This window comes from Dermacentor silvarum, chromosome 2 (genome assembly GCF_013339745.2).
Source record: "Dermacentor silvarum isolate Dsil-2018 chromosome 2, BIME_Dsil_1.4, whole genome shotgun sequence".
Taxonomy (NCBI): Eukaryota; Metazoa; Arthropoda; class Arachnida; order Ixodida; family Ixodidae; genus Dermacentor; species Dermacentor silvarum.
In genome coordinates this window covers 222,012,413-222,034,188 of record NC_051155.1, presented here as the reverse complement: position 1 = coordinate 222,034,188, position 21,776 = coordinate 222,012,413, and the positions used below count along the sequence as shown (strand labels likewise).

The 21,776-nt window shown below is 43.8% G+C and overlaps 1 protein-coding gene across 2 annotated transcripts in view; it reads right to left on the bottom strand.

Annotated features, from left to right (window-relative positions):
* Positions 1–18,956, bottom strand: part of LOC119442702 (NBAS subunit of NRZ tethering complex-like) — a 91,189-nt gene extending 72,233 nt beyond the window's left edge. For both annotated transcript variants that reach the window (XM_037707669.2, XM_049662325.1), the window contains exons 1-13: positions 18,812–18,956; positions 18,291–18,333; positions 18,077–18,182; positions 17,414–17,461; positions 17,309–17,352; positions 14,842–14,975; positions 12,437–12,528; positions 12,048–12,104; positions 10,274–10,520; positions 9,840–9,896; positions 7,825–7,953; positions 4,562–4,678; positions 3,369–3,512 (exon numbers count right to left, since the gene is read on the bottom strand). In XM_037707669.2, coding sequence (XP_037563597.2) covers positions 3,369–3,512; positions 4,562–4,678; positions 7,825–7,953; positions 9,840–9,896; positions 10,274–10,520; positions 12,048–12,104; positions 12,437–12,528; positions 14,842–14,975; positions 17,309–17,352; positions 17,414–17,461; positions 18,077–18,182; positions 18,291–18,333; positions 18,812–18,922 — 1,329 coding nt within the window. In that variant the 5' untranslated portion in view covers positions 18,923–18,956. The remainder of the gene's footprint in view (positions 1–3,368; positions 3,513–4,561; positions 4,679–7,824; positions 7,954–9,839; positions 9,897–10,273; positions 10,521–12,047; positions 12,105–12,436; positions 12,529–14,841; positions 14,976–17,308; positions 17,353–17,413; positions 17,462–18,076; positions 18,183–18,290; positions 18,334–18,811) is intronic.
* Positions 18,957–21,776: the final 2,820 nt, after the last annotated feature.

The window sequence follows — 21,776 nt, the reverse complement described above, 5'->3', positions numbered from 1 at the left end:
GTTTAACTGTACATACACGGCTGCACAAACATGCACACATGCATAGGCACCTTTGCCATACAGTAGCACACTGATAAAATGTCTGGCCTGGGTCCCTCGACACAGTGACATAAAATTAAATGGTGCATCCCTTCCATTGCATAGAGATCTCTTGGACTTTTACTGCTTATTGAGTGAAAATGCCTAAAATGTGCCTAACACGGTCCTACAAGTAGTGCTGCCATTCTGTGGTTCTGAAACGATATGTGTTTATAGCGACCAGTCCAAGTTTCGATTTAAGAGAGCAATGAGCGGGGTGTAGCTTCATGCGAGGCTTTGCAAACACAGCTGGTCACGTGACTGCACAAAACTATGACGCAAATGATGGCACGCGAGATTTGTGTTGCTAGGTGTTTTGCTCCATCTACGCACACATGTGCTGTGCGCTATGTCCTTGCTGCCAAAAAGCTGTTAGATTCTATGCTTGAAAAAATTCGACATGCTACACAACTTATGTAAATATAAACTACACCCTTGATAGATAAAGCAATTTAAACACTTTCTAGCAGCACGTGTGAATACAACTCAAAGGGATGCAACAGCTAGAATTGACACTTTCCTGACAGTGGGAAAAGCAGCAGTTTTCGGGTAATCTTGTAAGTACTTTTTTCCTATCACAGAGCATGCTTCATACTGAAGTGTATAGTATCAAATTGAAGAGGAAGAAATTTTCTTTCCGACTGCACTAGTCCCAAAAAGCATGTTTATTAAAAAAATTTTGAAAGAGATACCTAAACAAGCATTTTGCAGAAAAAAGAAATTACATAAAAAACGTCATTGATGCTTTGCATAGAAAAACCTTTAAAAGTTATTAAGAATATACATTCTCATCATGAAGAATCTGTGCAATGTTCCAACAAATATTGTCTTCCTATGTAAAAAATTTCTTGGGATATAAAAGAAAACGTTCACTCTAGCGACTAGCCCTAACGCGATGCCAAGGTCGACTCCTGGCAGTCTTTCCACACGAAACTCAACTTCTTGCGCAGCTGCCGGCAAACGATCCCAACCAAAGAATGTTAACACCCTGCAGATAAGAACTGTGAACTTTAGAACACGCAGGATACCTTTACATCGGCACATGGCAGCTTCGAAGCGGTTCGGCGAAGAAAGCGAAACTCTGTTCTGAAATCTGAAGAACCGAAGTTGTTATAAGCGTCCGTGCTGCTTTCAAAGTCCAAAAGCTCCCACGCAGATGCATTAGAATTGGTAAAGTGCAACATTTCTGGGCATGAGTGGCGCGCAATGCCAACCCCATCTTGGAAACTACGAGTCCTCATCATACCGACCACAGCCCTGCTCTAGAGGCGCCTTAAAAATCAGTGTGGGGTGGAAAAAGAAAGCTGAAACTGCCTAAATAGTTCCTAAGTAAACCAATAAATGGTGCTAACTGTCTGAATGTGCATGGAAAGCAGCAAATTACAATTTTGTAACCATTTATAGTGGGCTATCGATGGGAAGAGGCACAGACAGGAAAGTCTTAAACGGTGGAGACAAGATTAGCATTGTGTGTGCAGTACTCTTGGTCACAACAAGTTCGATGCAATAAAAATACATTCCAACAGCTTTCTCACACTTCTAATAAAGCTTCTTTGTCAAGCGATGCAAAACAATACAGCACAGTCAATTATCATAGCATTCAAATTGGTATGTGGTAACCATAGCCGAACTAATAAGCTTTGGACCACAGATCAAGCACGGAAGGCTGTAGGGTACTGCCTCATGAATGCCTCACTGCACTCAGCTCGTTATTGTTATCTGTGTAGGCACAAGTGCATCGCCTAGATGCGAGCACTTAAGTACGAGGCCTGCTCATCTTGGGGGTAATTGTGTGGCTGGTTGTGCACCACTCGGTAGGTCTGAGTAAAATGTGGTATGTCAATCATGCGCGTGATCTGTCCTGGTTCATGCTACAGACGGAAAAGAGCAAGCTAGGCCCGAAAGGTTTATTATAAAAGTTAGGTTCAAGAATACCGAAGTGTTTAAGTAACAGAGCCAGAAGAGTAAGAGCAACTATGTCATGCTGAAAATAACTGAAAGTCCCTGAAACTTGAGTCGCCATGCTGTTGTGTTAAAAAACTGGAGAATCATTGTAACACTGTTGGACATCAGTACTTGCATGATTATATAATGGCAGTCAGTTGAGTAGCCAGCACAGTTTCAGCATATGTGGAATGACACAATAAAGTAAACAAAGACACTACATATGACCGTCTCCCGTTTATCCTTGTTTCAAGTACTTCCCATTAAACTTTTTTTTTTAATGATGTTAGAATTGTTCGGGACCCTTCAACGACTTTGTTGGGTCCCAAAAAGTGTATTATGTGCAGTTTACTGTTCAAGGAAGTCCACAATAAACTCGCAATGCAAGGTAAGATGTCCGTACTGAAGATGTACAGTCTACGCTCGTTAAAATGGACCCGCGTACAACAGACTTTCGGATACAACGGACCATATTTCAACCTTAGTTTGGTCTACCTATTTTATTAATGCAACAAAGTTCACTTTTAATGGACCGCACTACAACGGACTATCGGCTACAGCAGATGAAATTAGTGGAAATGTTTTTCAAAATCGGGCGTGTAAAGCATACTTTTGCTGTGTCGACACGGGCTGACAACAGCCTGGGTCAGCCAACAATCACGGCCTCAAACTCACGCGCACCCACGAGGAAGGAAGGTGGGGCGAAAGCGCACCGTCTCTTTCACCTGCGAGGCACGGGGGGGGGGGGTTTACTCCAGCGGCTACTGCTTACGACGCAATCGCGTGAGCGCCGTATCTTGAAAGCGATCTTGTCTTGAAAGGACAAAGTGCGCTCAGTAACGGCAGCTTCATATGCGCTGTGTTTTCGACGTTTAGTTCACGTTGAAGCGAGAGACAGCACGATTATTAATTCGCTCGCTGCTGCTGCCGCGCTTCCTGACTGCAGCATTTCGACAGCGAGTTTATGTGGTCATCGAGCGAGATGTGTTCATGTTTACCTGTGCGCGCGTGACACCGTGCTTGTTAATTTAGTTAGGAAGCAAATGTTTACTTTAAACAGCTGATAAAACTACTATCATTACTTTGTATAGCTGTCTACTAATTTGCTATTGCAATCGATGCTTCGCCTTTCGGGCGAAACTGCGACCTTTTTTTGTTTGTTTTTTACTTTGGACGTACGTCACTCGCTCTTTGCAATAACATTGTTAGAAATCACAACCAAAGTTTCGGAAGTGAGGCGTTTCGGATATTACGGACCTCAGATAAAACGGACACTTTTTGTCGGACTATGAGGGTCCGTTGCAACGAGAGTTGACTGTATTATGTATTGTGGAAGTAGGACTAACCTCAAGGGCAAGAAATCCCCGATCGAAGAGTCCAGACACCTCTGGTGAAAACTCAAACCACTCTGGGCTATCACCCAGAAGGTTTCGCCGAGACAGGAGAGAGACCACCTTGACAGCACCCGAGTGATGAGCCAAAATCAGGCACTGCAAAAAAGATTAAAGAGCTTAACGTCTCAAAACTGCACAGTGGGTGACGAGGGAAGCCGTATTAGAGGGACCCAGTTTAATTGTGATCACGTTTTCTGTTAATGTGTACAGAAACACAGTGGAATATGAGTACTTTTGCATTCTGCTCCTACTGGAATGCTGCTGCCGCAGGCAGGAATGCCATACTGATTTACTGATGTGGGTGCACTGCCAGAGTATTTCATTGGCGGGTGTTCGTTTTATTTCACTATGCCAGAGTGTTAGGGAAAAAGAAAAGACAATCAGAGACACATTTTTCACTGTCTGCACTCTACTTATTTTAGGGAAATCTAACGTGCGCAGTCAGACCTCGATATAATGAACACAAGTGACACAGGGTTGCGCTCCCCTGTGTCACTTCGCGTCTGCTTCATATTCAGCATTCATCTCATCCCTGTTGCCTCCTACAGTACTTAGCAGAAGAAAAATGAATTAATCTAACAGTTATGGGATGAGTAAACTTAATATGTAGCTTGCCATGCTTTGTTTTGTATCTGTGAGCTTTCTATGGCTATAACGAAGCTGAAATTGCAAGATCTGATGCAATACTGGTTATAGCAAAAAGAATATTTGTTTATTTGCAACTCGAAATGTGTATTCTGGTCGCAAAAATGATGAATCCTCAGCAAGAGCAACTTGCAGTAGCAGCTTACTGAACACTTGAATTATCTGCAGAGCAAAATTGTGAATTATGGACGTGAAGATGAGTTCTACCAGTGCATTACAGAAGATAAAAACAGTGAAGTATTGATTGATTTACATGGTTTACCATTTAAAAGCGATGCAATGATTATGACAGACACCGCAGTGGCGGCCTTTGGATTTACTTTGACTGTCGGGGGCTCTTTAATGTTCATACAAGCCTCAGCATACCAGCGTACATGCATTCCACTTCCATTACAATGGCACCGCAGTGTCCGAGAATTGTACATGCAACCTTATGCCTCAGGTGTAGAACGCAACAGTTACTGCGTCTATACAGTCAAATGAATAAAACATTTACTTACGTCATCAGACCACCAGTTCATGTCACAAATGGTGAGGTTCGTTGACTCCGGACGAAGTGAAAAGTAGCGGCGCTTGTTCAGCTTGTGCGCCTGAGGGTTTAGGTGGTCAAACTTGGGCTGCGTGTACAAGTGGGGCTTCAGCTATATTTATTTCCCACATTACAGAGCTACTATAGGGCATCATGAAATCTTGCATCATAAAAACATATTAGCCACAGTATTATTCAAATGAGGTTGCTCTTTTTTTAGCACACTTCCTACATGTAAAAGACTGTATATACAGTTAAACCTGCTTATAACAAACCTCCATATAACAAATTTCTGGATATAATGAAGTTTTTCTATTCCCCGCCATTACTCCGTAGAAGCACATGTATTTGAGACCTCTACGTAAGGAAGTGGCAGCGGGAAAGCCGACAACCTTGAGATTTCGCCCCAAATTTTGTCATTATTGCGCGAGCAGCAACCGGAAGCACCTTCTCCACCGCGACGGAATACGAAGCGGTGGTGCCGTGCTTGGCGCGCTCGAATTCATGGCGACTGTGAGGCGAGAGCGAGCGCACGTGTACGTGCGTGCGAGCGTGCGCGAGGCGGGCCTGCATCCCTCGACCCGGCGATCTTGCCGCCGCGTGCGTGACCTTTCCCCCTCCCTTCATTCAAACCTGATCCTGCCGCCTGCTGCAACTGGACTAGCCCGCCAAGCCGGCACTCGCCTTTTCCAGTTGATATTGCCGAAGAAAAAAAAAATGTTTTTTTTTTCAACGCGCTGGCAGCGCCACTCTTTGGTTATTGCGCAAGTCTCTGCACTTCACATCACTAACCTGACACTAGGTGACACTATACGACGCTACGACGCCATCGTGTCGCTCGCTCTTCGTTTCCGACGCCTCGCACTTGTGTGAAACGACACGTGTCCACGCATCCAGTACCTGGTGTGACATTCCAAAAATGAGCGCTTCAACGAAAACGGGTGCGTGTTACATTCGAGGGTGCGTTAGAATCGAGTAAATACGGTACGCGTTTCTTTTTCAAATTTTCGTGTCGAACCTGCATATAACGAAATCCTCTTTATAATGAAGTTTTTCGGGAATTTGTCAATTTCACTATATCCAGGTTTAACTGTAGTACACAGCACCTATCAAATACGGTAATTTAGTGCCTGACATCCTTTGTGCACATTTCTCACTATATTGGCACATGCACCTGTTTATCCAGTGACCACATTTCACCGCATCACAACTGTTAAGTTATTGCTCAGCGCAAGACATGCCTTTCTGTATCAGAAGTTTCTCGAATGTTATTGCAGGTTCTATGCATTGTCTGTTTTCTCACTGAAAATTGAGCAATCAGATATCACGCACGATACGAATTGTGTAGTACCTTCTGTAAGACACGTGGGCACCAGCGATTACGCTGGAACCTTTGACGAGTCATGTATAAATGCCAATGCGCTTGACACGCAGATCAGATTTTGATGATTGCCGCCTGTATTGGCTGCTATCATTGTGCTGGAATATTAGCTGTTTAGTGGGCATAAGTTGGCCCAATAAAGAGTTAGTTTCATGAGCCGTAGTTGTGCCACCGTCTTATTTTTTAACGTCACTACAACGTTACAATATTATCCACCCAAAGGAACATGATTTTATACCAGCGACACATAGCTGCAGTTCGTTCCGCTGTTATCTCGTCTTTCTGTGGACTGGTTACTTACAAGGTGTGTTCAAAAGGTACCCAACCTTTGGTCAGCAGAAATACATTGATTGATTAGGAAGTACAAAACCCTAATCCAAAACCCTAATTCAAAGTAGTCTCCTTGGTAATGCACACACTTCTCCCAGCATTCCCGACATTGTTAGAAACACGTCTGGAACGCATCTTTTGGAATGGTGATCAGCCGGGCCGTCGCGTTTTGCGTGATGTCTTCTCTTGACTTATCGGGTTCCTTTCAGCGGCATTTTCAGCTTGGGAAATAGCCAAAAGTCACACGGAGCCATGTCGGGGATGTAGGGAGCCTGACGAACCACAGGAATGTTGTGTTTGGCAAAGAAAGTCTGAATCAGATGCACAGAATGGGTGGCTGCATTATCATAATGGAGCTGCCACATTTTTGCTGCCAACAGATCCGGTCGTTTGCGCTTCACAGCATCACGAAGGCGACGAAGGACCTCCTGGTAGTATTCCTTTGCGATGGTTTGGCCATGTGGTACGTACTCATGATGCACCACCCCATGGGAGTCGAAGACGGTCAACATGACCTTGACATTGCTGTGGACCTGCCGTGCTTTTTTTGGCCTCGGGGATGTCGAATCTTTCCAGTGTGACAACTGCATCTTGGTTTCTGGGTCGTACCCATAAACCCACCACTGTGATCACGGCGTTCAGAAAGTTGGGGTTACTGTTTGCATTGTCCAGCAGGTCCTGTGTGATTTCCAGACAGAGTTGTTTCTGCTCCATTGTTAGCACTTTCAGTACGAATTTCATGGACACTCTCCTCACGCCCAAATCCTCGGTCAAAATTTAATGTACTGATCCAATGCTTACTCCTATCTCATTTGAAAGTTCTCGGACTGTGATGCGACAGTCCTCCATGACCAAAGTCCACACTTGTTCAATGACTTTCTCCTTTTGGCTTGTTGAGGGTCTGCCAGAACACAGTTCGCTGTCCACTGATGTGCGGCCATCCTTGAAGTGGTTGCACCACTCCTTTATCCGTGAGGTGCTCATGGCATCGTCCCAGAAAACTTGTTGAACCTTATGAATGGTTTCCACTTGGGTATCTTCAAGCATTTAGCAAAATTTAATGCAATATTGCTGCTCATGTTGTTTCATCATTTTACAACTTACTGAAATCCGGCAAGTGCTAACTAGATGTCCTCACTCATAGGCCAACTGCCAGAAATTGACTGCTTACTGTGGGTGGAAGAAGTTCACGCATACGCATGAATGTCCCCTCCATATCTCCACCAAAGGAAGCCTCCCGCAGTTCATTGGTTTACGTGGGAAAGAACAAGGTTTGATACTTTTTGAACACAGCTCGTACTTCCTATAGGCACTAAATGGCACTATAGAAAGCATGCCAAAAAAAAAAAAAAACAGACAAACCAACCGACCAACCAACAAACCAAAAAGCAAGCAAGCAAGCAAGCAAAAAAAAAATAAAAAACAATGTGCTCATTGTGAGCAGCCATTCCATATCTTTTCCAACAGAGAAGGCGATGCAAAAGATGGACGTTCATATCTGCACATCAGAGTGCATTCCATACCATGTCTTCAAGCTGCCAAAGGCTGATCCTCGTAAGGGAAGGGACAGCCCAGACGGAAAGTGCTCCTGAGGTATGAGCAGCGGCCATTTTGGTTCCTGACGGGGAAATGCTGAGCTGGTACACTGTATCCTGCAATGTATCAAATTACATCAAGGAATGACTCAAGTTTATGAAACTCTTGACTCGAATTATCACTTGGGAGTTACTCCAATTTCATACACTTAGGGCATTACTTCAATATGACATGGTGCAGCATACTGCATTTTCATGAGTATTACCATGCGTAAATCTAGAAATTTACAACATGCTGGTGCTGATTGCAGGCAAATGTTGCTTTACATTGTGGCTTGGCTTCACAGCAGGTCGCTCAGCCTTGCAGTGAAGATCTGATGTAGTGTAGTGTGGCTTCATGGCACTGAACTGTATTGCCGTGAAGTCACACCATGCTTCTACAGGCAGCAAGAGTGAGGACATTAATGTACGTTATGACTCAACAACCAGCTTCTAGGGCTCTGGTATGTGCCAATCATTGTTCGCAGTATTTTATATAAAGATTTCAGGGCTATTAACTGTACTTATGGGTGCAGGATATATGCGATAAAATATGGTACATTACTTTGACATACTGCAAGGAGGCGTGCATCGTTATGCTTTCTTTGTAATGTGCTTCAGTGGCTCCAAAGTGCGTGGGACATTTAAATAACAACATCAGCTGGAAGTAATGGTTTTGTAAGTGGTATGAGAACGCCATTCACTGCTTAAAGCAACCTAGAAACTTTAGTACAGTCGACTTTCCTTATTTTGACTCCGGTAAATTTGATTTTTTGGTTAATTCGATCTCAACCGTAGGTCCGGCAGGCGCCCATACATTTCTATGGGCCTAAACTTTCGTTATTTCAATCTCAAAACTGGCCTTCGCCAAATAATTACACCTTGATTGGTCAGCTTCGCCGCAATACATTTGTATTATGTGGTGAAGCATACCAAGAATGGAAAGGGGCCACTGTCATGGGACATCATGTGTGTTCCTTAATTATACATGCGTGCACGCGCCTTCTCCGGTCACAGTAAGAGCACTTAGACACTAAATAAGCATACTGGCAACCATTCAGAGCTGTTTCTTACGTTTGTGTGTTGATTTGAGCCTCATTTCGCCCACTATGCGTCTCACACATATGAGACCGTTAACGGAGCCTAGAACCCGTTCCTTAATTATACACACTGAGAAGTGGAGAAAAGCCATCTGTGTTTTGGGAAAGCTAGCAAAAAGGAAGGCGGTAAGATGAAAAACTCTGAAAGGGGACGTCGAGGGGCCAAGGTCTATCTAAAACTCTGAAGGCCTACAGTAAACGTATTAGGTATCTCAGTGCTTGTACTGTAACTGGAGACGGTGCATGTGCATGTGTTAATTAAGGAAGAAGTGCTATGTCCCATAACAAAGGCACTTTTCCCAGCTTGGTAAGCTTCACCACATAGCACGACTGTAATAAAGCAAAGCTAATTTTAAAGGCAGATACTTGCAAGTGAATCAATGACAGGTTTCAGTGTTTCTATTTTTGTATAATACCACGCGCCGGATAATTCGACCAGTTTCGTCGGTCCCATCAAATTAACGGAAGTCGATTGTACGAGCTATGCAATGATGCGAGTATAGAGAGAGTTTTTATATTGTTTCTTTAGCTAAAAAAAACTCCAGAAGTTTTTCCGAACATATACTCGTGATGTCATTTACAACCATAAGCAGTAAAAATAGTGCTGACACTGGTTAAGTCCGCCCTAATCTGTTTGAGCTTCTCTGACCACCAGATGTATGCACGAAATGACATCAGTGAATGTAAATGTTTAAGAACGCAGCCACAGGACTATGTAAAGAAATGACAGAGTACTTGCAGATAGAAAGGGGCAAATGCAATATGGTAATGGCTTCAACACATTGTTGCATCCAAGTAACAACAGTTAGTGTAAACCAATTCCTTCCATATCAAACCAAATGAATCAAACAGGTTGACACTTACCTCAGACTGCTTGTAGTAGAGGCTCATTTTCTTCAAAAACCGCCGTGGGTTCATGCGCTACAAAGGGGGGGGGGGGGGGGGGAAGTTGGACAGGAAAGAAGAGGCAATTTTGACATGGGACATTTGTTTACTGTTAAATGGGCTGTCTCATTACAGATGAGCAAGCATGCTTACTTCCCTTGAGTTCTATTAATCTGACCCCAACAGGACACTCAAAATTGTTTCGAATTATCATTGCTCAAATGAAAAGAACTGTCAACAAGCATGGGCACTACTTGAACACAGGTAAATTAAACGGCGGGTGGAAACAGCCAATGTGAAATTTAGGAAAGTCAACCATACTATGTCTATATCGGTTTAATATAAGTGAATAAAGATATAAAATAAACTCAGAAAATAACAATATATGATAAACACTGCATTGGATGAATTACCAGCATGTCATCACTGAGTGTTGTCACCAGCTTGTAGTGGGGATAGTCCGAGAGAAACCGCCAGGCTGTGATGCCGAATTCCAGGGCTGAGCCGCGGTTACCGTTACTGCCATTTGCCTGGGGCACCGGCGAGCGGCCTGCCACAAAGAGGACCTGGTGAGAGGGGTGGTACTGGATGCTGGTCACTCCCTTCGAGTAGAAGGATGCCAGGTTCACGCTGTGGTTGTCTCGGTAGCCGTCAGATGGGCTGTTCACATGGCAGAAAATGAGCAAAATGTTCTGTGAACAATTATCTTTCTAATTCACAAACTCGACATTTCATGTTTTTAGGTCAGTCTGAGCATTCTGATTAGCTTGTGGATAATAATTTTCCTGGAGTGGATGGATGTGCCGTGATACATGATCGTGTATGCCAAAGAATGCAAATTGTTCACGGGATTATTCATGGGCTGCTGGATACTGACTGATTGAGTGTCTAATTGATTGAATTTAATGCCCCAACACAACTCGAGGGTTATGAGACAACTGTATTGGTGGGCTCAGGATTACTTCTGACAACCTGGGGTTCTGTGTTGTGCACTTAGACTGCACATTACATGAGCATTTCTTGCATTCGCTGGCCATAAGAATGAAGCTGCCAAGGCCCAAAATGTCTGCTGTGGGAAGTGCGGACAGTATAAGATGTGTGAAAAATCAGAAAAATAGGTTCTTGTAAAAAATTTCATCCTTTGCAGCACTTATGTACTTCCTCCCAAAATATTTCTGCAGCATCGTGGAAGCTACAGGCACCTCAACAAATAATAAGTACTACAGCCAGGCATTCCCACAATGCTTGCAGATGCACAGGTAATTACATTGTCAGCTGCATTACATAATTATAAATAATACAGTTAGCAGTATTGCTCTCAGCGTCGAGCAGGGACAGCAGTAAGTAGCATGATATTATGTGCCATAACACTGTCAACATTTAGTGCAATGCCATTTACAGTTAACACTCATTTTGGCTTGTCAACTCTGAAAGAAATATTTTGTGTGCTTAAAGTGTGCTTATATATAGAATGTTTTTCTTTTTTTAGCTATGCAGACTATTTATAGAAAGGCAATGGCTGTAGCAAACAGGGCGTTTTTTGCGGAGGAGCTGCTAGGTGAGGCGGTCATACTTTACTGCCATAATAATATTACTCTGATGACTTATTCAGAAACATTTATAAATGAACTCTTTTTATTAGAATCTTAGGGGCAGTTGTTTGTATGTTTAACTTCCCCCAAGGTTCTAAAAAAAGATAATTAGCAAATTTTTAATTAATCACCACAAGGTTACATTATTAACGGCTAATTATGTACGCCTCACCATATCACCCCTTTGCAACAATGCCACATTCGCCAAGCTCAAAGCTGTGTTATAAAAAATCTGTATAGTCTAAAAAAAAAGGAAAGCACCTTGCATGTTCCGTTTTTACTAATAAACCTCTAGTAGAAACTCCGTGCTCATGTTGTCCACTATCCCTGAGACCTTGTTTTCTAGCTTTTTTTTTTTTTTTACATTGTGCATTAGTATCAACTCAAACAAATTATTTTTTTTTACAGTAAATTTCTTGTTTCCCCGCATGAAAAATTGTTCAAAACCACTCGGTAATTCTACAGAAGCAGGGGCTAGAGCAATATTATGACACCGACACAGTAATGCGTTATATCAAGCACATAATACAGTAAAAAACACTAATAAAATTTGCAATAAGAATACAAGAAAGGGAAGAAACATCTTTTATCATACCTGAGCAGGTAGCTTTTAAGCTCGCCCCTGTAGTTGACTGTAATGAACTCGTACGACCTGTGGAAAAAATTACAAACACATCAAAAGGATAATTCTAGAACCTCCAGCTAATAATGGCAAGACACTGTTAAGTGTGCAACTGTGACTACAACATACACTTTAAAACATTGGTTGATCTTTGCTGACTTGGCCTGCATCACTCAGGAAAGAAGAAAAAGCTCCCATTACTAGCAAACAACTTGATTTGCATGTGTTGCATGCATAACCTTAACATGGTATTAGAGCTTTAATTCCTGCATTTGTGTAGAGTATGTCTGTATAAAATAAAAACTATGCTGCATCTTTAGCAATGCAAAAGCAAATATGGAAGAAAGAACGACAACACTAACCACTGAGTCTTGTGCACTCGAGCTTCGGTGAAGAGTATGCCAGCCATGGCATAACTGATGTCATGTAGAACACCTTCAATCTGCACCACTGGCTGTAACAAGAAGGAAATGCCACACATACTTGAAATGCCGAGCAATGACCACTCCACAACCCAACTTATATTTGATTATATATGCCTAACACATTTCATCATGATAATATACAAAGTATGGGCTAGGGCTAATTGGTAACTCATGTTAACCGATTAACAGTGCGAGAGAAAAAAATTAAGGACAGGGAAGACACTTGTCCTGTCATCTTGTTTGTCTATCTTTAGCTCACACTGCCGATCTGTTACCAGTTAGTATGCACTTTCGAAATGCTACACGCTTAGTATGTTGATGAGCAACACGAGAACAAGGTGAGAGCAGGAGCCAACGTTTCGACAAGTGGACTTGTCTTCTTCAATTTCCATCTCCCGAATTCCCCTGGACACTTAGTATGTTGTGACTTAAATATCCACAGCAGAAAGTATATAAAAAAAAAAGAAAAGCGGGACTAGCACAGTGAGTGAAATAGGTTGTCAAGGATTCTAGGATTTTTTAATTTTTAGAGCAGATGACTGTTTGCTGGAACCACAAAGATGCAATTAGTGATAGTCTCCAATATACAAGTTATGGCAATTACTGCCATTCAATTTCTCTGATGTTTCCATTCTGTTAAACAATCTATGGCCCACTGAGCTTTTGCACAGTCCCAAAGATTTTATTGATTGTATAGATGTGGTATAGTACTCGTCAAAAGCTGTTTTCATAAAGTGCATCACCTTAAGATACTGTCACCTGCATTCATCTCTGAAGCATCAAAACACACCTATAGTCACTTAGAAGCTAAGAAGGAATGCATCAACAATTGAACCTCAATGGGAAGATGTATACCTGCGCCAATAAATCATCTGCATATAATCCAAACTCCCAATTACAACAGCGGGGAAAGAAAAAGAAATATCCGCGCGCATAACCCGCAGTAATAACTGCATGCAACAACGCTCAAATCTTTGCAAAAGAAGTTCATTCACAGATACATGACTCGTCCACATCATCGTATCATCGACCAGCGGCGCTGTTCCCCCCTCTTCGGCGATGCTGATAAAGCTGGATTCACACGACGGACGCCATTGCGAACAAATCAGTCACATGACATCTGACACAAATCGGATCACTTCGCAGGCGCAGCTAGCATTCACGCGACAGAGGATGACAGTGCAGCTGGAGCAGCACTCGCATGGGCAACGGCGATTTGGCTATCAGTCGTATCGCGAAGCGCTTCGCATGAACTGTGGGAACGGGTGACGTACGAGTTCGCCGGCACCGCGTGAATTATTCGCTATATGCAAAATGTCGACCCGTAAAAAGGAGGAGAACGGACGACCATGATGGAGGGAGAAGGGATCTTCAAGACGCAGTGGTGGGGAGAGGGTAGGATTCCCTAGGAGATAATGAAACTAAATGGCGGAGAGCTTTGCCTCGAGGTGTGGCTACACTGCAGCGTGCACCGTGCTGCCGTGACGCCACACCTCCAAGTAAAATTCGCGTATAACCCGCACCCCCAACTTACCGCTAACTTTTTCGAATTTTTGGTGTGGGTTATACGCGCGAAAATACGGTACCTTTCTCCTTGTAAATCTCTGTGTTAACTTGTTGGCACATTGACTCATCATTCTTGCTGTTTTGTGTTTGCCCGTTTGTGACCAGTGCTATCTTGCAAGATCACGTGCTACTCTCTTATTCTAGGACGGCTCCTGCCACATGTCACTAAACAGTAGGCTGGTGTGGTTCTAGGCGCTCTGCACAGACTTTCATGTATGGCCATTCCTGGTTCAACATGCATCTGTGTGTACACGTGTGTTCCCATACTCCTCTTCTCGTTGCACTGACGCTGCATACTTTTAATGTTTGCTTCTGCAGTGAGTTATCCTCGCATCCTTGCTGCGCTTTGTGTACACCTGTTCCCACACTTGCTTAAGAATAAGTCACACGTGACTGTGACAAGTTTCTACTTTCCACTGCTCTTTTGTTTGCACTTACATTGTGTCATCAAAGCATGTTTCTATTTTGAACTATTCCGTTTGGCACTTCCATCGCCAGTAAACCAATGCACACAATTCATGACTGTGCTGCTAACCAGCTATAGTTGAACCTCGCTTAATGCAGTGGCCATTCGACATGAAAATACCTTTGTTATATTTGATATAAGCATTTATCATTAAACGCTGATATTGGTGAGAGAGATCATAGCTTTACCTCATTATATCTGCGTTTAATTATATTGTGGTTCAACTGCATTTCCAGTGAGGAAGAACAATGAAAGGTCGCACACAACAGTCATTCTACTGTGCATCAGTGAAGCACCCTTTTGCACTTACCTCTGGGATGTGGAAGAGGGTGCTGCCCACAGTATCAAAGAACTCTACGCGCCCAGTGCTCAGGGCAACGGCCAGGAAGCTGCAGTCGGGAGACCATGCGATGCGTCTCCACTGAGGCATGGGATCCCGGGGCACTGCACGACCCAACACACACCAGCACTGAAACATTGCTACCAATTTACCCTCCCTCCTAATGTCAACTTCCAATTACAGTGTAGACCGCTTATAATGTAAGTCGCCGGAGTCGCGAATATCCGCACTATAAGCGGTACCGCACTGTAACCAAAACAACTATTTTAATGCGATAATGGACACTCCAGGCGCATTCCTGCCGTCGCTGTCACCATGCTCTAGGTTCTGTATTCGCTTACTAAATAAATTAACAACCGCTGAAATAAATTAACGTTGACCGCGGAAACAAACTGTCAAAACGCTCGAGTGACAAAGCGCGGCGAGCGAATTGACCTTCGTGCTATCATGCCTCTCGCTTCAACGTGACCTATAAGCGGCGAAAACACGGTGCACGGCAGACTTTCCCCATCGCAGATTGCTTTCAAGATAGGGCCAAGGCGATCGTATCGCCGAAGTGGATCGTCGCAGATTACGTCCTGCTTCGGTCCACTGAAACTGTTCCGCATTGCTTTGCTGGCGAAAATCCTCTCCTTCTGTTTGCGCCAGTCCTGAACGCAAGTTTCAGATTCTCCGAACGCCCGTGATGCGGCCCGATTTCCATTCGTCTCCGCACACATAATCACTTTCCTTTTAAATGCGGCATGATGAATTCGGTACTTCATGCTGATAGAGCAGACGCAGAGAACGTGAAGACAGACGGTAGACTATTGCCTAAGCACGTGTACTGCAGACCATGGAGGAAGCTACGGTAGCTAGGCTCGACGCGCGTGCGAGGTGGCCATTTTGAAATGCCGATGGCTATATGGTACAGAATTAGTGTCTTCTCGATTCTAACGCACACGCAATTTTTGGACCTGTTTTATCGGAAAAAAAAAGTGGCCGTTAGATTCGATTAAATACGGTATTTGTGGCTTGAGGGGAGCGCTTGCTGTCTAGGTTGACTGCCGAACTTCCAAGCAGCAACACTGTCACCGACATATCGTGTCCCGCAACTGCACTATAAGCGATACGCGTGGAGTGCTATGGGGAAATTAACGGGAGTCTGAAAAGATTGTATTATATCCGGTCCTGCACTATAAGCGGTTACGTTAGAAGTGGTCTATACTGTATATTGTAATCCAAGCTTGGCCACCAACAAATTATAGCCTGTATATCATAGTTCAGTCAGTAGCAATGAGCAATCCAGGTAGGAAGATATCTGCCGAATGTTTACCTTTGATTGAATATGCAATGCAATTTAAAATGGCACACATGGAAAGAAACATGGGACAGACAAATGTGCAAAGTTAAAAACAGACAATTTTTGAACAAAGGAAAACAGGCACAATGGTGACAGCTGTGGTTTTGCAAAATGCTATGCACCCCAAACCAAAGCTTACAAATGTATAACATGGAAATATAGCAGGTAACAAATGTACAGTGAATGAAATAGAGAAATAAACAAAATGCTGCATTTTGGTTAAAAATTTTAATTTGTTCACCTTTTCTGTATTGTCCAGTCTGACTTTTTTTGCACACATGGTTGCAGTTTTGTTCATAGTCTGAGACAGAGCTGTACCTTTTGATTTGAATCAAAGTATGGTGGGCATTAAATAATTTTGTCTGGCACACTGATTAAGACCCAAAGTAACAACAGCACATATAACAGATTTGACTGTGGTATGGAATTTACAGCTGACAATAGTCAGGTCACTTCCAATGCCTAAATACCACTTAGAAACAAGATTGCATTTGGCCATAACAGTATAATGATGCAAGTTTGAGCCACTATGTAATTTTCTGATAACAGAGTGCAGGAACCTTTAGCAGTTCCACAATTATTCTTGTCAAATGCAAAACCAATGGCTATAAGACAAGGCTTCGATGTGACAGGGACAGCAGTGAATCTGGATGGCAGCTATTCTGCTATGCGACATTTCAATGCAGTACAGATATATATGCTGACAAGCTTTACTCAGGAACAATGTAACAACCTACACTGAACCATATCCAGGTTATAGGCAATCTCAGCTAATCATGGTATAAGTGGCAGTGCTCCATGCATAGTGTGCTGTCAAATGTGATATGGTTTACACATAACATAATGCTTAGATATCAAGAAAGAAGTAAGCAGGCAAAAAAGTGAAACATGGCAGAGGCCGTCAGACTGCCCCAGTTTCACAGTACATGAAATTCACATGAGACGGGACCCTATAAGTTCACTGATTCATCGAGAGACCCTAAAATCAGACAAAACTGCAGAATTGCTAGGGACATCAACAATATCTTCTACTACTAAATTCAGTTCGCATGCCATCACTTAACAAATACACAACTGTGTTGAGGACACACTCACCGATTCCACGCCCAATGACAGTTGCATACTCGTCCCTTGAAGACCTGCATAAAGCATATTTTGTGATGGGTATAGAAAACGGGAAAGCTACTTTATTCTACTTGCCTAATCTCCACACACTGGTCTTGTAGAATGGCCAGAACTTTGCCGTCTCTGAAAGAATCAGGAACAAGCAGCAGGATAAGCATTACTAAAACTGGCAGCCCAAATTTAGCCAGTTTATAACACATATACGGACGACAGCACAGGATTCCTAACATGCTTGTGAATTAAGTGAGTGCAACATTACAAAATCAGGTGAGTGGAATGCTACAAACCGAATAAGGGAGCTGTTGTGTCTTCCAAATTTATGATAAGTGAGAACACCTTCGCATTTGCAGTGTGCGGAGATGTTCTCACTTATCCCTTAGCATCAATGTGATGCAGTGCCAACAGAGGTGCAGGAAGTGTTGGTTGTGTGGCCAACATATTTTAGCAACATGTTTCCTGTGCCTTGATCGTAATGCCAACAAAGATACAATGCCCGAATGGAAAGTACACATATTTTTCTTGAGAATTTGCAAAATCGCATGCAATATGTGAACAATGTCACAAATACAGTGCAGTTCAGTTCAGTTTACTTCCTTAAAACTCTATTTTAGGGGTATTGCATAAGGAGTCATACAATAGGGATCGCTACATAGCGACCATGAGCAGCGTCTATTTGTCATTATACGGGCATATGTCACTATTCTGCCATCGAAATGAGCAACGAATGCAACATCTCACCCTCCAACGACAAAATGCCATTCCATATGGAAAGAGCGAAGCCTTTGAACAGCGGGCGGTATACTGGACATCGATGTGGCCAGCAGTCCAAGCCAGCCCCAAAATCCTTTAAATGAAGCACAGAACCAGGTTAGCAAGTGATATTTGGAACCAGAATTAAGGCATTAAGGCACTGCAGTAAAAACACAATAAAAACGAATGAAGGTGACAATACCTGATCCCTTAGCATCGTCTGACTTCTCGACAACTGCTCGGCTCTGAAAACAGCAAAACACCGAATTTGAAAGCTAAGTACACAACTTATAATTGTTACTGTGTTTTCAGTTGCGACAATCCAATATTTCTTCTACACATATTCGTCCTTGACAGGTAAATAAATTTACCTAGCACTAACCTCATTAATGCTAAGAAACGCTCAGTACATGCGTCTATTTCTTGCCCGCTGTGCTTGCTACCCGAAAGCGGTGTCCATCACTGAATTGTCAGTTACAACCACCCGATTACAGTGGCAGGAATGTCGTGACAGGTAAATGCAGCAGCACGCACGGAACTGTTAGGTTTAATGTATTTTCTTCACAAAAACAAGGCGTGCTTTATAAAGTTTATAATCAGTGTACCTAGAGGTAACCGAAAACAGAACATCAACGAGGTGCGATCACGACATCGCTTTTGTTGACTATCGAAAGCACTTAAACTGAAACGCCTGCACAGCCTACGAACTTGAGGCAGTCTTACCAGCTTTTCAGGTTCCTGCTGCCATTCTGAGTACGTTAGAAGTTCATACAGTATATTATTCTCAGTTTCCATTCCACTTTCGTCCACGCTGTTTACGGCAGCAGGTGCCATCGTGGATCGCAACGGTGCATCGTCTGGTAACGATCAACGTTGCTCGCCATACGTGAAATTCGGTTGCGCTCAGCCAAGCAACGAGGTTTCGGTTTCCGACACGTGCGAAGGACGGATGGAATAAAATCAGGGTGCATTTAGGAGGACTTTTAATGTCATGGACATTTAATGACGACCATGGTGGCGACGATAGTATAACGAGAGCTGGATGACGAAGCTGGAATGATGACGATGGAACGACCAGAGGCGCAGCCAGGAATCTTTTTCGGGGCATGAGTGGGGTAGGGATGGTCGAATAATTATTTTATTCGATTAACGATTAATCGTTCATCGTTTTAGCCTTTAATCGATTAATCGCTTTCGATGCAGGGTTTTTCAATCGAAATTTTTGCCGGGCACTTTCAAGAAGGCTGAAACGCAGTTATCTACTTTTGTAGGGCCCTATTTTAACATTTGAGAAGTGGAACCAAGTTAGAAACACAAGTACATGTATAAACGTTTGATAAAGGTAATCTTTACCTTGTTAAAGACTAACTATACTTGGCACTAGTGGCTTTTGACAAGATAAACAATATATGCTATAAAATGGCACTTAGTCCAGAGTGAAAAAAATCGTCGGCCCTACCACTCCGTGAAGATGGTTTACCAGCGAAGCTGAAACGTGCGGCCCCGGTATTTATCACTGGGTTAATACCTACTACCTAGGGCTCATTAAAGTATTTCTCAATTATGAGGTTACACACATGTTCGGCTGCGATGGAGAGAACGTCTCAGAAGGGTTTGGGTGCGAGATAGTTGGTACGGATCATTCATATTTAAATCAGCGCCAAAAAACACGGACAAGAGAGTACACGGGACAAGCGCTGACTGCCAACAACACCTTTATTGAAGCCTGCGCAAATATATAGATACCTTGAACTGACGTCAGTGAAAGGAATTCTGGGATATGCATCCGCCATGCATATGAACCGCTCACTCTCCCACAGTCGTTGCAAGCCATGGTCACCATGGTCATGTGCATGATATTTGGTTGTTCCAACCGCAGTGACAGCCACGGGAGAAAAAAAAAAAAAAAAACCCGACTAACAGCAACTTCTTTTCATTACCGAAGATCGTGGAGAACCAGTGCGAGCGCACGAAAGCGTTGAGCACGAAGCGGCGCCGCCTATGGCTGGCGCGCATTGTGCCAGCTTAGACATCGAGAACCGCAACCTGCGAGTCTGCGGCGCACACTTCATTGCAGGTAAATAATTTCTTTCGACTTTTACCGCGTGATAACGGCGATATATAACTAAAGGTTAGTTTTGTAACTTTGTTCATTTTGCGTTCCTAGGGAAGCCAGCTAAACTGTTCGACGAGACGGACCCTGACTGGGCTCCGTCGCTTCTCCTCGTCTACAGCGCCATTAACACGGATCCCTCACGACACCAACACCTCGAAAAACGACGCGCCGAAAAGCGGGAAGCTGAATTGCAGGAATGGCATGCCGAGGCCGACGCGGCAGCGACAGGGATCCCAGCCGTGTGCCGATCGGCCCCTCTCGTCGCACTCGACTAGAGAAACGGACCAGTTGAGATACCTTGAAAGTGAAAAAAGAAAAAGAAACATCTGCGCTTACCTCTCCAAGTAGGAGCACTTTGTCTTCTCTGAGCCTCCTCGCCGACAAACTCTTCACCCAACCATTCCCAGGCGCAGTGTGTAGGGATCGACGTTCTCGCACAGTTGAATTTTTTCTTTGTACTGTACACGCGCAGATCCAATCAACTGTGTGAAGTAGTCCACGCAAAAGGGCCGTGCAGTTGGAAATGCTGGCATGTCCACGGAAAAGACGAATAGAAGCCTGTCACAACACAGAGAAAATAACTGCTTGACGGATTCTCGCAGCGCGCGCGCGTCAGACTAGAGACAAGTGGTTCGCAAGCATGGCGGCAGCGAGCCCGCGGATGTGACGTCACGTGCAAGTTATGTATACAATTCGCAACGGGAAGAAAGAGAGAAGAGGAAATGGTAGGCGAGTCATCGTCTGTTAACTCCTGCTGCGCATGCGTCAAAAACATTAAAAATACAAATGTAACAATACACATAGTGTACACAGGCCAAACTGATTAACTCCTAAGGAACTTAAGTTCCTTATCGCGAATAGCTATAGCAGGGGCACTTACACAGGTGGCTCCTAACTGACACATTGAAAAGGCCTCAAAGATTTCCCTGGCCATCTGATAGTCGTACCTTCTCAACACACGTGTGTCATCCAGGAGTGGTGAACAACCACACTTTGCCCAATGAACAGCCAGATTACTGCCAGTCTTAATCTTGACGCAGTACGCAGTACGCTACTCTGCCAACAACCGCGCTCGTCGCTCGCTCACCCGCACCGTCTCTTATCTCCACACGGCTCTGACCTTTATGCGCCGTGCATTCGCCGCTCAGTTTCTGTTGAAGCGATAGACCGCACGTACCTTCGCCGCGGCGGCGTATGCGCTCGCTGCCAGCGTTTTGACAGTCGTTGTCTCCAGTCATTCAGTGTGATCTATTCATGTTTGTTTGTGCGCGCTCGCACCACGCTTGTTCATTCAGTTAGTAATAGTCGGGCCACATTTTCCAACGCACGCTACACATGCAATGCTGCCCGGATCGGCAGTGCAGCACTACAGGTGTGTCCCTTCGCACGCGCTGCCCACGGGAAGCGCTTCTCATCAACACCACCGTTTCACACGCGCCTTCTCGTGGTCATCGAGTCTCTCTTCATGTCGGTCTACTTACGCCGCAGCACACCTGCTTACTTAATCAGCTCATGTTTACTACAATTCATATTGCTACGAAAGCCGCTCACCTTACTTCGTATGACATTGCT